Source organism: Haliotis cracherodii, unplaced genomic scaffold, assembly GCF_022045235.1.
Source record: "Haliotis cracherodii isolate W230 unplaced genomic scaffold, xgHalCrac1.p SCAF_11, whole genome shotgun sequence".
NCBI classification, from domain to species: Eukaryota; Metazoa; Mollusca; class Gastropoda; order Lepetellida; family Haliotidae; genus Haliotis; species Haliotis cracherodii.
In genome coordinates, this window is record NW_027266266.1 from 43,588,081 (window position 1) to 43,602,202 (window position 14,122).

Consider the following 14,122-nt stretch of genomic DNA (forward strand, 5'->3'; position numbering starts at 1 on the left):
ACCGAATGTTTGTCGAATCCCTCCGCGAAGCCAGTATTGTGTCTGCAACTCGTGCAGGAATACCGCTCTTCTGGAGGCGATTCCTGACAGTGGCCAAGCCACCCACTGAATCCTGGGATTCGGGTGGAGGGCCCCGTTCTGGGATAGGAGGTCCGGTCGTAGAGGCAATAGAACAGGAGGCTGAGCCAGAAACCTGAGTATTACTGGAAACCATCTCTGCGTCGACCAAAGAGGTGCCAGGAGCACAATTAGTAGCGCAGGTTGAGTGGTGAGCTGAGATAGGACCTTGGGGATCAGAGGTCCTGGGGGGAATGCCCACAGTATTCTGTCTGTCCAATCTAGCTGGAAGGCGTCTGCTGCCACCGACCTCGGATCAGGGACTCGGGAACAGAACGTTGGTGTCTGGTGATTCCCCTTAGATGCAAACAGATCCACCTGGAACGACCCGTATAATTGGGAGATAATCCCGAATATCCCCGGGTCGAGCCTCCACTCGTGAGGAGCGAGGATCCGGGGAGACAGAGCGTCCGCACGGACGTTGTCCACCCCTGGGAGATAAACAGGTATCACCCTGATATCGTGTGAGTCGCACCATTGGAGGAACTGACACGCCTCTTGGAGAGGCGACGGTGACACCGTTCCCCCCTGCTTCCGGATGTAAGTCATCGACGTTTGGTTGTCCATCTCTAGACGAACCACTTGGCCATGAAGCAGATCCAGGAAGCGTTGGAACACCAACCTGACCGCTCTCAGTTCTAGCATATTCATATGCAGTTTGATCTCCTGCTGGGACCATAGTGCCGAGGCTGTGTGATCGTTCAGAACGCCTCCCCAGCCGGAGAGTGATGCGTCTGTTTGAACTGTGAGAGACGGAACGGGAGTGTCGAGGGGGAGCCCCCGGGACAGATTCCCGACCTCGGCCCACCACTGAAGGTGTGTAATGAGCCATTGCGGAGTCTCGAGAACAGTCTCGAGATTTTCCGAGTTCACCCAAAGTTGACGTAGTGCTTGTTGAATGGGTCTCATTCTCAAGCGCGCCCGCCAAACAACATCCACTGTCGCCGCCAAGTTGCCCAGTAACTGGAGCCATGTCGGAGCAGTGTGTCTCATGGACAGAAGAAACTGGGAAGTAACACTTCTGACCTTGACTATGCGGTCTTGTGATAGAGATACAAGTCCACTCACTGTGTTGAAGTTCGCCCCTAAGAAGACAAGATTCTGAGTAGGGCTCAGCTCTGACTTCTTGAGTTTGACTATCCACCCTAGTGGGATCAGAATGTCTATCACCGCTTGTGTAGATATCTGACTGAGGGATTGCAATAGAGCTCTTAGTAACCAGTCGTTGAGGTATGGGTGGCAGAACCGACCCTTCGACCTGGCTACTCGGGCAGGAATCAACATCAGCTTGGTGAACACCCTCGGGGCCGTGTTGATCCCCAATGGTAGAACCCTGAACTGATAACACCTCCCGTCGAAAGAAAAACTGAGGTATTTCTTGAACTCGGGGTGTATGGGTACGTGGAGATAGGCGTCTTTTAGGTCTATTGACGTTAGCCATTCTCTTGTCTCGACCGCTGAGATCACTGAGCGCAGTGTCTCCATCCGGAAGGACAGTACCTCTATAAGATTGTTCAACCTTCTCAGATTGAGAATAGGTCTGAACCCTCCGTCTTTTTTGGTGACTAGGAAATATGTCGAGTAGAAGCCCTCGCTTTCCTGTCCCACGGGAACCGGTTCGATCGCCACCTTCATAAGAAGTGCGTCGACCTCGGCACGGAGAAATTCCGCCTTCTCTCGGGTAGCAGGCACCGGTGTGTGCTTTATCCAGGAGAAGGGGGGGCGGATGATGTTTCCACTGAGGCAAGGGGCCATCCCTTAGAGTGGACAGTGTCCAGGGATTTGAGGTGACTTTTTCCCATTCCCTCAGGAATAGAGCCAGTCGGCCGCCTACGGGGACATCTGGTTTGAGGCAGTGGACCCCTGCTGTCTGCAGTTCGATAACTTGCGACTGTGGGTCCGCCTGGGGCGCTTCGGGCGCTAATAGGAACCCCATGGGTTCCTGGCCCCGCGAAAGGCTGCTGGCCTCGACCAGCTGCCTTGCCCCGGCCCCTACCTCGCTTGCTCTTCCCGGCGCGTCAGCGTGGGAGAAGTCAAGCGGAGAGGCCCGCTTACGCGGTTTGACGCTAGGTATCTCCAACAAGGCCTTAGAGTCCTTGATGGAGGCATACACTTGAGTGGCCTCTCTGACCACCTGCTGAGCCCCAGGGAAGAGGGTAGAACCCATCTTATAAGGCAAATCTAGGAGATCCTGGCTTGTGGACGTCGAGTACTTAGATACTGACATCCACAGCCTGCGCATGCCCATAACTGCGCACATCATCTGCGAGGCACAGATACGAATAGCGCCCCGCGCGAGGTGACTATGGACCTCCGTCAGTTGCACCGCCAACTCCGAAGATTCGGCCGGCCCCTCTCCCACTAGCTCCCTCTGTACAGCAGCCAGATACGCGGAGTGTACGGATATGCGAAGCTGTTGGCATGCATTACAGTATTGCTCCTCAAAGCAAACGTAAGCAGCCTTCAACTCTGCGCCGCACATGGGAAAGGGGGGCAACCGCCGGCCCTGCTTGGCCTTAGCCAAGGTGGGGGTCGAAGACCCCCCCACGGTGACAGGAGCAAAGGAGCAAAGGAGCAGGAGCTAGGAGCAAAGGCGTCCCCCGGAAGGCGGAACTCAGTCGGATCCGACTTGGGCATAGGCGCAGCCACCTGAGGCAGTACCTGGACAATCTGGTTCCGTACGTGCCTCAACGAGGATGCAATGGAAAAAATTCCCGAAGCCTCCGAGTCATCCCCTCTCTCCTCCATCCACTCCTCATCTCTCGATTCCGAGCTGAGTGAGCGGACGAGGTAGGAAAAGGATGCCCGAAGGCCTGGGCCTTCGCATCCCCGGGCTCCCACGGCCCGAAGCCGAGCCCCGGTCCCGAGGTGCCGGGGGTTCAAGAGAACCCACCTGGCTCTGGGCCATAAATCCGCTAGTGGGAGCCTCGGCCTCGGAGAAGGCGTCTGACTCCGCTAGGGATAAAGGTGCGGAGGTAGTGAACGAGCCAGCACTCACCACCCCTCCGCTGGGGAGCGACCTCGAGATGGAGCCGAAGCCCGGTCTCGGATCGTCCCCGGGGTCAAGTGGCCTGCCTCGGCCGACGCCGGGCATTCCACAAGACCTCGAAACCGTGCCTAGCGCCAACGATGGGACTTGACCTCCTCCATCATCGAAGCCATCTGCGACTTAAACAGAGCAGATATATCTGCTAAAGAAGGTGCAGAAGAGGGTGCAGTTAAGGGAACCTCGGGGACCCTAGAGCCTTCATCCCCGGCCCTCGTAGAGGGAGCAGAGGAGACCGGCGTGGCGGAAGGCTTATTAGCCTTAGGTTTACCTTTACCCTTTTTAGATGGGGGGGGGGGGAATGGCCTTCTTAGAGTGGATATCCAACCCCGCCTCGAGTAGGCTTTTATAGTGTATGAGATCGGCATGTTGCCTTTTTATCGTCTTGGGCGTGAAAGCCATGCATGTGGAGCATTTCTGATCATCATGCCCATTTTCCACAAAGCACTTTAGGCAAAAAGCATGTTGGTCTTGGGGCGGAATATTTAGCCTGCATCCCGTACAAAGTTTGAAGGTCTGTAAAAAAGACCATAAATATTGAGTTGGGTTGGGCGGGAAAAGTGTATCAGTGCGATTAAAGATCGGAAAGATACATGCTTTTAATCAATTGTGAAAACAGAAGCAAAGGCGTAAAGTGTAATGCGACTTGTAGCGCGATACTAATAGCCATTGTTCGTTGTATAATTTTTTTAAATACACCAAGTGGGCGTGTTACGAGATAAGGTGTAAAAAAAACTTTTTTAAACAGGTATGTGTAGTTATAATCTAGTACATCACCTTGGGTTTTGTAAAGGAAAAACGTGCAGTTGAAATCTGTATGATATAACAAAACCCCAAGCCATTTTGTTGGCCTTGGGGTTACATGTGTCAGACAGTGGAACCGCACAATGGACTCCATTACGGACATTTGAATTCTCATGCACCGTACATGTGGCGTTTCTTCTATGAGAATTACAACCTTATAACTTTACAATGCGAGGTATTACGCCTTTGCAAGGTAATAAATGTACCATACATACAGTATGGTCAGTCATGCTGTCTCAGGTCACGATTTCGTACTTTGAAAACTTTTCTCAGAACAGCCACACGTCTTGTCAGATGAACATTTCCTTGGCGTGACAAAGTTTTTGTGTGGTAACATTTTTATTAAGGAAAATGGTTACAACTACATGTATGTCATGTAGATTTTCTTGAGCCAGGAAAATGCAATAAGTGCCCCAAGGAGGATTTAATCTGAAAGAGAATGTTCGATTGGTAATAGTTTGACAGTAGCCCTGGCAGAATGTTTTTAGATACACGTCTAAAACAATGTGGTCATGCATACACTGAAGTTGACTGAAGTTTAGCTTTGTTCAAACATATTTAAGTCAGAAGGAACGTGTTCATAGTCATGACGAAATGCAAACTTTAGAGACTTAAAATTGTGGTGTAACCATGTAGTTATATAGTTAATTTTTGTCATGAAACCATATATCACGTGACCAACCATGGGTCCGGGTAGTCCTGTGGGTACCCGGGTCCTACTCAGTACCCATCCGACCCGGGTGCCCGAGTTACCCGTCCCAGCCTTAGTACATAGAGAGAATTTAATTGTATCAGAAACAAAACATGATAGCGATACTAAGCACATATCCTCCTAAAATACAAATTAGTCATTACTTTATATTATTGTTAAGTAACTAAACTGATCAAACATATTTTCTCAAATGTCCAGTGATAATCTTTTCGAGATTTCCTATCTCATCAATAGATATCACAAATCAATCTATAAGTTGTGTATTAAAACCAAAAAATTGTGAAAGATCATAACACAGCCAGTTGCAACAAGTCTTGTTTCTTTAAAGGGGCACTTATCTCTGGCTTCTTCTCGGCTGTCTGACACTATCAATAGACTATCCTTACTAAGGATAAGAATTTATGGATGAACAACTTCTTTATTACTCTTAATTGTAATAAAGAAGTTGTTCATCCATAAATTCTCATCCTTACTTAGTACTCCAACTTCTAAATGCCTGTCAAAGAAGTTATTCTATCCTTATACTATCAATATAAGTGACAAATGTGCTTACGAATGGCGCAGCACAGGTCGCGAAAGAGTCTCGATTTCTGCTATATCATCCGGGTACTCAAGGGGAAAAAACAATAACGAAGGCGAAAAACAGTCCCGGGAAATTGCTTTAGCTCAGTGCCCCTTTAAGACCTGGACTGAAACTGCTGTTTCAACTATCTCAACTTCCTCACAGCTTAACTAGATATCCTAGCAAAATGTAAATAAAAAATATTCATCCTTCACCTTTACTCACCAGCTACTTAGCAACATTACAATTCCCCAACTTACTGACATTATTCACATTTATATCACTTCGGGTAACTAGAGTCATCTCCCTTAGACTGTAAATACATGCCACTAAAAAATCACCTACAATTTAACTGGAAATATTCACATTTAAACAACTGTCTCCAAAGTGATTTTTTTAATATTCAGATCAATCCCTGAAGTCATGGTGTTTGGTGGTTTTCCATGTTTCTCTCTACAATTTCAGTGAGTGAGTGAGTATTGTTTTACGCTGCTTTTAGCTATACTACAGCTATATCAAGGCGGGGGACATGAGAAACAGGCTCCACACATTGTAGCCATGTGGGGTATTGAACCTGGGCCTTCAGCGAACACTTAAACCACAAGGCTATCCCTAAGATTCCACAATATGGTCGAAATATTGCATGTGAAATTTTAAATCTGAACTCACTGACTTCCTCACTGGCCCTAGAGCGACCATCTGTTGCCCATGCAGTGTGGGTGATGTAGACATCTTTCTTTCTTGCTCTCTGTATATGTTATCAACATGTTTCAGAGCGCACAACAAAATCAGAAAAAAACACAGCTGTTGTATCTTTGTCCTTGGGAACCATATTGTTGTCTGCATTTTAACCTAAAGATAACCAGGGTGTTGGGGTAGCCCAGTGGTTAAAGTGTTCGCTTAACATGCCAAAGACCCAGGTTCAGGTTCAGGTTTTAAGTCATTGTACCCTAATGGTGTGGAATGTTGTTCATAATATCAATCACTGGTTTGCCTGGTCCAGATTTGATTATTTACAGGCTGACATTATATAGCTGGAACATGGATCAGCATCACATGAAACAAACAAACAAACAAACAAACAAACAAACAAACAAACCTGATGTAAATCCCAGTTTTTCAAGTTTTGTCTTCCCGACATCCAGCATTGCCTGGTTGATGTCACACACAGTTACCACAGAGCTGGGTTGAGAAGATTCTGTTTCCTCATCTGAAGATGAACTGTCGGAGCTGTCCTCATCGGCTGGGTCCATGTATATATTAGCTTTTATTTCTCTGGGTATTTGGACTTTGAAATCTTGCCTGGCTGCATGTTCTGTTGATCGTTGTGACTGGATGTAGCGTAGAAACCGCAGAGCAATGTCACCTGAGAGTAAAAATTTGGAAACATATTTTAAAAATGTACACGCAAAAAATATTCTTACATTATTATAGTTAGTTTCAAATGCCTGGAAATTCCAGGGAATAAGGGATCCCAAGAAACTACATGTTTGTCAACAGAAACTGATATTGGGTGAACTAGGACTGTGTATTGGGCACAAATTTGTTTTGCATTATATTGTGATCGAGGTATCCTTATTGAAAAATGTATGGCAATATGAGTCATGACTATGTATTTAATAGGTGTTTATTGAAACAATATTCATGTCAAAATGGCACATCCTTGAATTGACACTCAAGCCCAAAAATAAGTTATGCACAAATGCCAGTTTTGGCCGAGTCCACTGTACCAGGATACAGACAATGTTTAGAAGCGTCACCTTGAGTGGATCTTTGCTGTTGCTTATTCCAAGTAAATTGAAAAAATGTATTTTAATGACTCTATGCTAAATCAATGAGCCTGTTCTTTATATAAAAATAACACGACCAACCTGTTACCCCTGCCACATCAATGAGCATTTTCCTGCAACTTAATATATCAAGAAACGTGACCAACCTGTTACCCCTGCCACATCAATGAGCCTGTTCCTGCAACTTAATACATCAACAAACGTGACCAACCTGTTCCCCCTGCTACATCAATGAGAGTGGTCCCTGGTGTTGGCGCCATGCATTCCATAAAGCGATCTTTCCACAGCCTGTGCACTCCAGCACTCATAGTGTCGTTCATCAAGTCATAGCGAGAGGCCACATTTTCAAACACTTCATACACTGGAACAGAACAGGCAGAAGTCACTTCACAAATCACAACATGTGTACATAAAATTCTAGTCAATGTTTTTGTTTGTTTGTTGTGTAACGCCCCTCTCAGCAATATTCCAGCTATATGATGGCGGTCTGTAAATAATCGAGTCTGGACCAGACAATCCAGTAGTTGATATCATCAGCATCGATCCACGCAATTGGGATCGATGACATGCATCAACCAAGTCAGCAAGCCTGACCACCCGATCCTGTTAGTTGCCTCTTACGACACGCATAGTCGCCTTTTACAGCAAGAATGGGTTACTGAAGACCTATTCTACCCCGAATCTTCACTGGTCTCTAGTCAATGTAAGGTTTGACACTTCATAACTAACACATAAAACATGTAGAAATAAAAGTATTAAAGTTTAGACACAGGAAATGATTACACAAGTCTTAAAAAAATATTGTGTGCTTCAAGATTACGGGCGAAGAAATGAACAAAACAAAATTCCACAATATTCCAGCTATATGACAGCGGTCTGTAATAATATCTGTAGACAATCCTGTGATTGACATCAGGAGTATCGAGCCATGCAATTGGGATACGATGACATGCATCAACCAAGTCAGCGAGCCTGACCACCCGATGCCGTTAGTCGCCTCTTTCGACAAGCATAGTCGCCTTTTACGCCAAGCATGGTTGCTGAAGACCTATTCTACCCCGGATACAGTCCAGGAATATAGAACATGAACTAGGCCCTTAGCCCCACTTCAGTCCTCAACTCCCTTTGGGATTTTGGTTTAAAATATGTAAGGGATGGTCAGGAGACATGGTTCATGCATGTCATCATACCCTGAGAATGTGCATGGATCGTTGCTCACAATGTCCATCGAGAGGCCACTGTCGTATAGTTGTAATATTGCTTAGTTCCTCGTTGGACAACAATAACAATATCGATAGGTCAAAAACATCATTTGTACAAAAGTTATCTAGCAAATTTACAGTCCCTGGTAATCTTCATTTATTCTTATCAAGTGCATGTTTCCGGGAGGGGTGGGGGTTGACGGGGGATGAATATATTTGTCAATGTCATGTGTTTACCTTTGCCCTCTTTCTCTTCTTCAGGGATGTATTCAAACCCAAAATGAGTTTCCCTTTTTCCATCATCATCACCATTCTGTGTTGTTGTCAAGCATCTGATAAACGCCCCTGAGAGCTTTTGGAGGCTACATCGACGCCGAAATACGTCTGCTAGGCAACGTGAAGCACGCACGGTCATGGGCGCAGCCATATTGGGAGTACTCATAAAACATTAATATGTATTTCTTCTAGACTTAGTAAACGATTATATTGTCAACATTGATTACATCATTAATAATTAAAGATATCGTAGAAATTTAAGGTAGTCATAAAATGTCGAAAAAGTAGTATGTTTTCTAAAAAGGTATTTAAGATGGTTTTCATACAATGAAGTATCCCTCAAGGAAACATGGCGGTAGATGGCGAATTCCTGCGAAGTGAACGAGAGACATTTCGCAATTGTTGTTTTAAACTGAGTACATTTGTGTATAAAGACGACGACAGCACTCGGACAAATTTAAATTTATTATTGGATGAGCTTACAGCTGCCGAAAACTCACAGAGGAGCGTATCAGAAGAAGTAATTCTTAAACATGTCAAACTTGGTTCTGCTGCTGTCAATCTGCCTCAGTATCGGCTTAACGATATGACTGTCGTAACTCGCAGTATATTATATAGACTTACGCCAGTTGAGCGCTAGCCTTATTAGCAAAGCTATAGCGTATAGAAATAACTATAGTATAGAAGTATAGAAATAAGCGTTCGCGATAAAATGCCAACCTGTCAGTCAATCTCATGAATTACCTCTAATAAGCATTCAATAATATTTCATGTATGAAATCTATGAAATGTATGAAACTGTCCCTAAACAGAGTACAGCTTCTACCTTTGGCAGTGTATCTCCCAATCTTCTTTGCTTTGTTCAAACAACAGAGTATGTCTACCTATTGTTATAATGGAACAGTCCAGGAAGGGGAATACAGGGGAGTAAGACAGCCAAACCTGGTTAGAAGTCACAATGATTATTTGAATGGTTATGTAATGGATGTCACAAAGTGTAATAACAACATCTTAATTGAAATATAGAAGTTTTGAGAGGATACCTCCTTGCATAGTTGACATGTTCAAGGCAGTCCTGAATTACCCATTATGCAATCACAACGTAGAAGGCCTATAGCCCAACTTCAGTCTTTCATCCAAAATGGGAATTCCTGGTTAGAATAGGTCCCCAGCAACCTATGCTGGTCGTTAAATGCATCCAAATGGATCCGGTGGACAGGCTAGGTGACTTGGTTGATGTAATATCATTGTACCTTGGCGACGTGGATCGTTGCTCACAATATCAATTGCTGGTTACCTATGCCATGCTGAACATGATGAATCCCCATGTTTAACACTACAATTAAGACAACCAGCCTTTGATTTACATTCTTTATTTTGAAAACTCTATTGTTACAGGATGGCAATGAGTTGCTTCTGAAACTATCATCCTTGGTTCCATTCCACCAGGAAAGACTTATTGCCAAAGTTTGCCAGACCATAACCAACTTCAAACTCAGACACCAGGTGAGCTACTGTAAATGGCAAACAGTGAGAGAAGAATTATTTGAATCTATATTTACATAAGAGTAGACAATCTGCCATTGTTGATCAACTTATCATACTTTTATTACATACCCATGAAGAGCCCGGTTAGAATTAATCTTCAGCAACCCATGCTTATTGTAAGAGGTGACTAATGGGATTGGGTGGTCAGACTCACTGAGATGGTTGATGCATGTCATCGTATCATAAATGCGAAGATTGATGCATCATGATGTCAATCCATGGATTGCCTATAGAGAGTTAATTATTTACAGACAGCTGGCATATGGCATTAACATATAGCTGGAGTGCGGCATTAAATATCGAACAAACAAAGCTGATATTATATGTGTACTTGTAGGAGATAGGATAAGTATCAACTCACCAGTCACTTTTCATCTGACTTTCTTATGGTTTGATGCTGCTTTTAGCAATATTCCAGCAATATCACAGCAAGGTATACCCAAAATTGGCTTCACACATTGTACCTAAGTGGTGAATCAAATAGATCTTGGGCATGACAAGCGGATACTTTAACCACTAGGCTACCCCCACGCTTCTTACATTGTTTGGATAAATAGGTCTGCAGTATCATAAGAGATAAGTAACACTTCTTTGAAAAGTATTCGAGTTATATACAGGGCGTTAGTTTAATGGTTGAGGAAAGCCCGAAGTGATGCAAGTCTCAGATGTTAACCACTTTGGTAAAACCCATGAGCTTGGGTATGGTGTTGACAAACCTAGCAACATAATCAGGGCGAACTTGGATTGGAACACACAATCACAGGTTTCTGGTGTGTATAAGTGTTTACAGCACCGGTTTAGTGAGCGATGTCTGGATGTCTCAGTTAGTGAGCGATGTCTGGATGTCTCAGTTAGTCAATAGTGAGTGATGTGTGGATGTTGTATCTGTGTTGACAGCACTCAGTTAGTGAGCGATGTCTGGATGTCTCAGTTAGTGAGTGATGTGTGGATGTTGTATCTGTTTTGACAGCACTCGGTTAGTGAGCGATGTCTGGATGTCTCGGTTAGTGAGCGATGTCTTGATGTCTCAGTTAGTGTGGATGTTGTATCTGTGTTGACAGCACTCGGTTAGTGAGCGATGTCTGGATGTCTCAGTTAGTGAGTGATGTGTGGATGTTGTATCTGTTTTGACAGCACTCGGTTAGTGAGCGATGTCTGGATGTCTCGGTTGGTGAGCGATGTCTTGATGTCTCAGTTAGTGTGGATGTTGTATCTGTGTTGACAGCACTCGGTTAGTGAGCGATGTCTGGATGCCCTGCTGGACTTCTGTATCAAGGCCCTGCAGTGCTGCCAGCCCTGGTCTCACCCCGACATCCTCCAGGCACTCAGCGCCTCCCTCCATGACAACTGTAACAGGGTCGGCAAGGTAAGCTGTTACATGTAGCAGGGAAGCCGTAGTCAGGTCCACGATGGCCTGCGTGGGCCGACAGCCTTCCCATTTTTTTTTACTCAGGCCTGAATATAGCAGTCCAAGTTCAAATCCCTGCAACCTGAAACCTGTTATAGAAGTCCATTACAACTTTTAGATTGAAGTAAATCAATCATTGACACCCTGTTCTAGATAAACATGTAGACTGTGACATGAACATATTTCAAAAGTTGTTAAATCATTGTGATAAAATATAATAAACAGGAGCCCAGAGACTCTCTTCCTTTTCACTGCAGTAATCTAGACTTGCCAAATATTATAGACTTGCATGGGCTGCATTTGATATATTTGTTTCAGGGTCTGTCTGACAGACTAACCCTGATCATTTTGCTTATTTCTTGCCTGAATAGAAATGTTGTTTATCTGTAACATGCAAGCTATAATTTTGATAAATTTAATGATTCAAACAGCCAAGCTTTATTGCATCAGTAAACTATTTGTGTCCCTTCTCAATTTGTATGACTATAGAACCCGATATTTTGTGTCCGGTAAGTCCCACTCAGCTGCTTCTTTACCATGTTGCAGTAGCCATTGATCATGTCCCAAGGTTACATACCATATATGACTGTGGATAAGCCGACCCCGTAGATAAGCCGAGGTGTTAATTTGACCATTAAAATACGAAAGAAAATGATATGACCCGCAGATAAGCCGAATCAGGGATTGAAAGACAAAAAACACTGCGAAGTCGAACTGAAAGACATGTGCCGGTACTCGCAGATATTCAAAAATATAAGATGAAAAACGTTGTAATTATATTGAAAAAGTCATTATTATTTCTAATAAAGATTGAACAAACCAGTCATCCACTTTCATAATGTGGGAAGCTGTTTCTCGTGGGGTTTTTTAATCTCATAATGATCGTTTTAAGTTGCCATCAACAACCAAGCTCCATTTTGTGAGTCTGTGTATATAGAATTATGAACCCGTGAGAAAATATATCAGCTGGAGCGAAGACTCGCAGTTTGAATTCAGCATCGTAAGCATGGCGTTTTCGTTTAAAACTCATGATGAAAATGTCTTTCAGTAAAAATATACCAACTTTTATAACCCCCTTTAATACCACTATTGTATGTTAATCCAATTGAATTAAATAAACTATCATACTATGAACACATTGAATGACATCACTTACTCACAGGCTTTTCCAGTTTATTAAACTAATCTCTCGAAAACAAGATTATTAAGCCCCTACTCCCAACACGATCGCTAAGCACCCACAACTTGAAAATGTTTGTGTAAACAACCTGACAATACCAATCGGCCCGTTATTATCAATGCTCATTTCCTTGTGTACCGTGTTGCTTTAAACAACATGAAGCAATCACAGTGGTCACCGTTTGTGACATCACAGGAAACAGCTGATCACATGTTTTTGCAAATGGCGAACGGAATAACTCGCCGATACACTTGTTTATTTGCCTCTTTCAATAAAGGTAGACACTTGTTCACTATCAATTTATGAACTTTGCAAAACGTACGTAATAGCTATTGGCGATTTTATCGCTAAAATGAAACACTTCTGTCAAGTATTTCCTGTTGCCATGACGATTTCAAGATTGTCTCAGGCATGAGGGTAGCTGGGCTAAATTTAGTACCAAGTGCATGTAGAAAAAATTCAAATTTGTGTATGACTAACCCTTACTGGACCACACATTGATCTTTGAACATAAACATGATAAAACCTCTGAGATGTATTTACCATACTATATCACTAATCCTTATGTTATGTATAATTTCTCATGCTTTCTTGGGCTTGATGTCCTCAAAATGTGGACACTTCAAGATTATGTGCACATGTTCCTGTAACAGTGTACAGCAATACATCATTAGGCTGTGTGACTCTGGGGGGGCACGGGTGGCCCAGTCGTCTAAGGCGCCACGATTCGCTGTGCAGAGTTGCGTCCCTTGGGCACGCCAGAAACCTCGATTGTGGGTTCGAATCCCGGTTCGCCCTGATTGTGTTTCTAGGTTTGTCAGCAGCATACCCGTGCTCATGGGTTTCACCGAAGTGGTAAACGTCTGAGACCTGCATCACTTCGGGCTTTCCTCCCACATTAAGCTGACACGCCGTGATATAACTGGAATACTGTTAAAAGCGGCGTTAAACCAAACTCACTCACTCACTCACTCATTGTATGACTCTGGCATCAGACTGGCCCATGTTTCAACTCTGATGATTTATGGGAGCAGGGTGCAACCTGGTGTTGCCTGGTGCAACTAGATTTTCATATAAACATGCTCTAGTTCAAGTAAAATCCATTTTGAGCCCTTGAGTAATGATGAAAAAAACCCTCTGATTTTGTAGTTATTGATTCGGAATGATATTGGCAAGTACAGCAAATCTCACCTTCATATCTTTGATAGTAAACATGACAGCTCCAAGAAATTATATGGGTCTATCTATTTTTGAGACAAGGGGAATCTCAGTTACATGAACATGCCTCTCAGTTTGGCACGATCATAGGGGTCCCAGGCTGGCGACGCTTCAGTTCAAAGAATTTTACTGATGTCATATCACTGCACATATTCAGAAACATCAAGCCCATTATTGATGGGGATGGTATGAGATTGAATAAAATCAATTATAGTCTCAGCAATATTTTGTATCCGGTAAACCTCTGCAGCATAAGTCA

The 14,122-nt window shown here is 43.9% G+C and overlaps 2 protein-coding genes across 2 annotated transcripts in view; one reads left to right on the forward strand and one right to left on the reverse strand.

Moving 5' to 3' along the window:
• LOC139455830 (2-methoxy-6-polyprenyl-1,4-benzoquinol methylase, mitochondrial-like) overlaps nucleotides 1–8,675 on the reverse strand; it is a 63,679-nt gene extending 55,004 nt beyond the window's left edge. Inside the window, exons 1-3 of the mRNA XM_071237381.1 lie at nucleotides 8,471–8,675; nucleotides 7,243–7,392; nucleotides 6,341–6,607 (exon numbers count right to left, since the gene is read on the reverse strand). Of these exons, the coding sequence (XP_071093482.1) occupies nucleotides 6,341–6,607; nucleotides 7,243–7,392; nucleotides 8,471–8,675 (622 nt within the window). The remainder of the gene's footprint in view (nucleotides 1–6,340; nucleotides 6,608–7,242; nucleotides 7,393–8,470) is intronic.
• Nucleotides 8,676–8,858: 183 nt separating this feature from the next.
• Nucleotides 8,859–14,122, forward strand: part of LOC139455832 (HEAT repeat-containing protein 6-like) — a 28,665-nt gene continuing 23,401 nt past the window's right edge. The window contains exons 1-3 of the mRNA XM_071237382.1: nucleotides 8,859–9,029; nucleotides 9,908–10,015; nucleotides 11,283–11,423. Of these exons, the coding sequence (XP_071093483.1) occupies nucleotides 8,859–9,029; nucleotides 9,908–10,015; nucleotides 11,283–11,423 (420 nt within the window). The remainder of the gene's footprint in view (nucleotides 9,030–9,907; nucleotides 10,016–11,282; nucleotides 11,424–14,122) is intronic.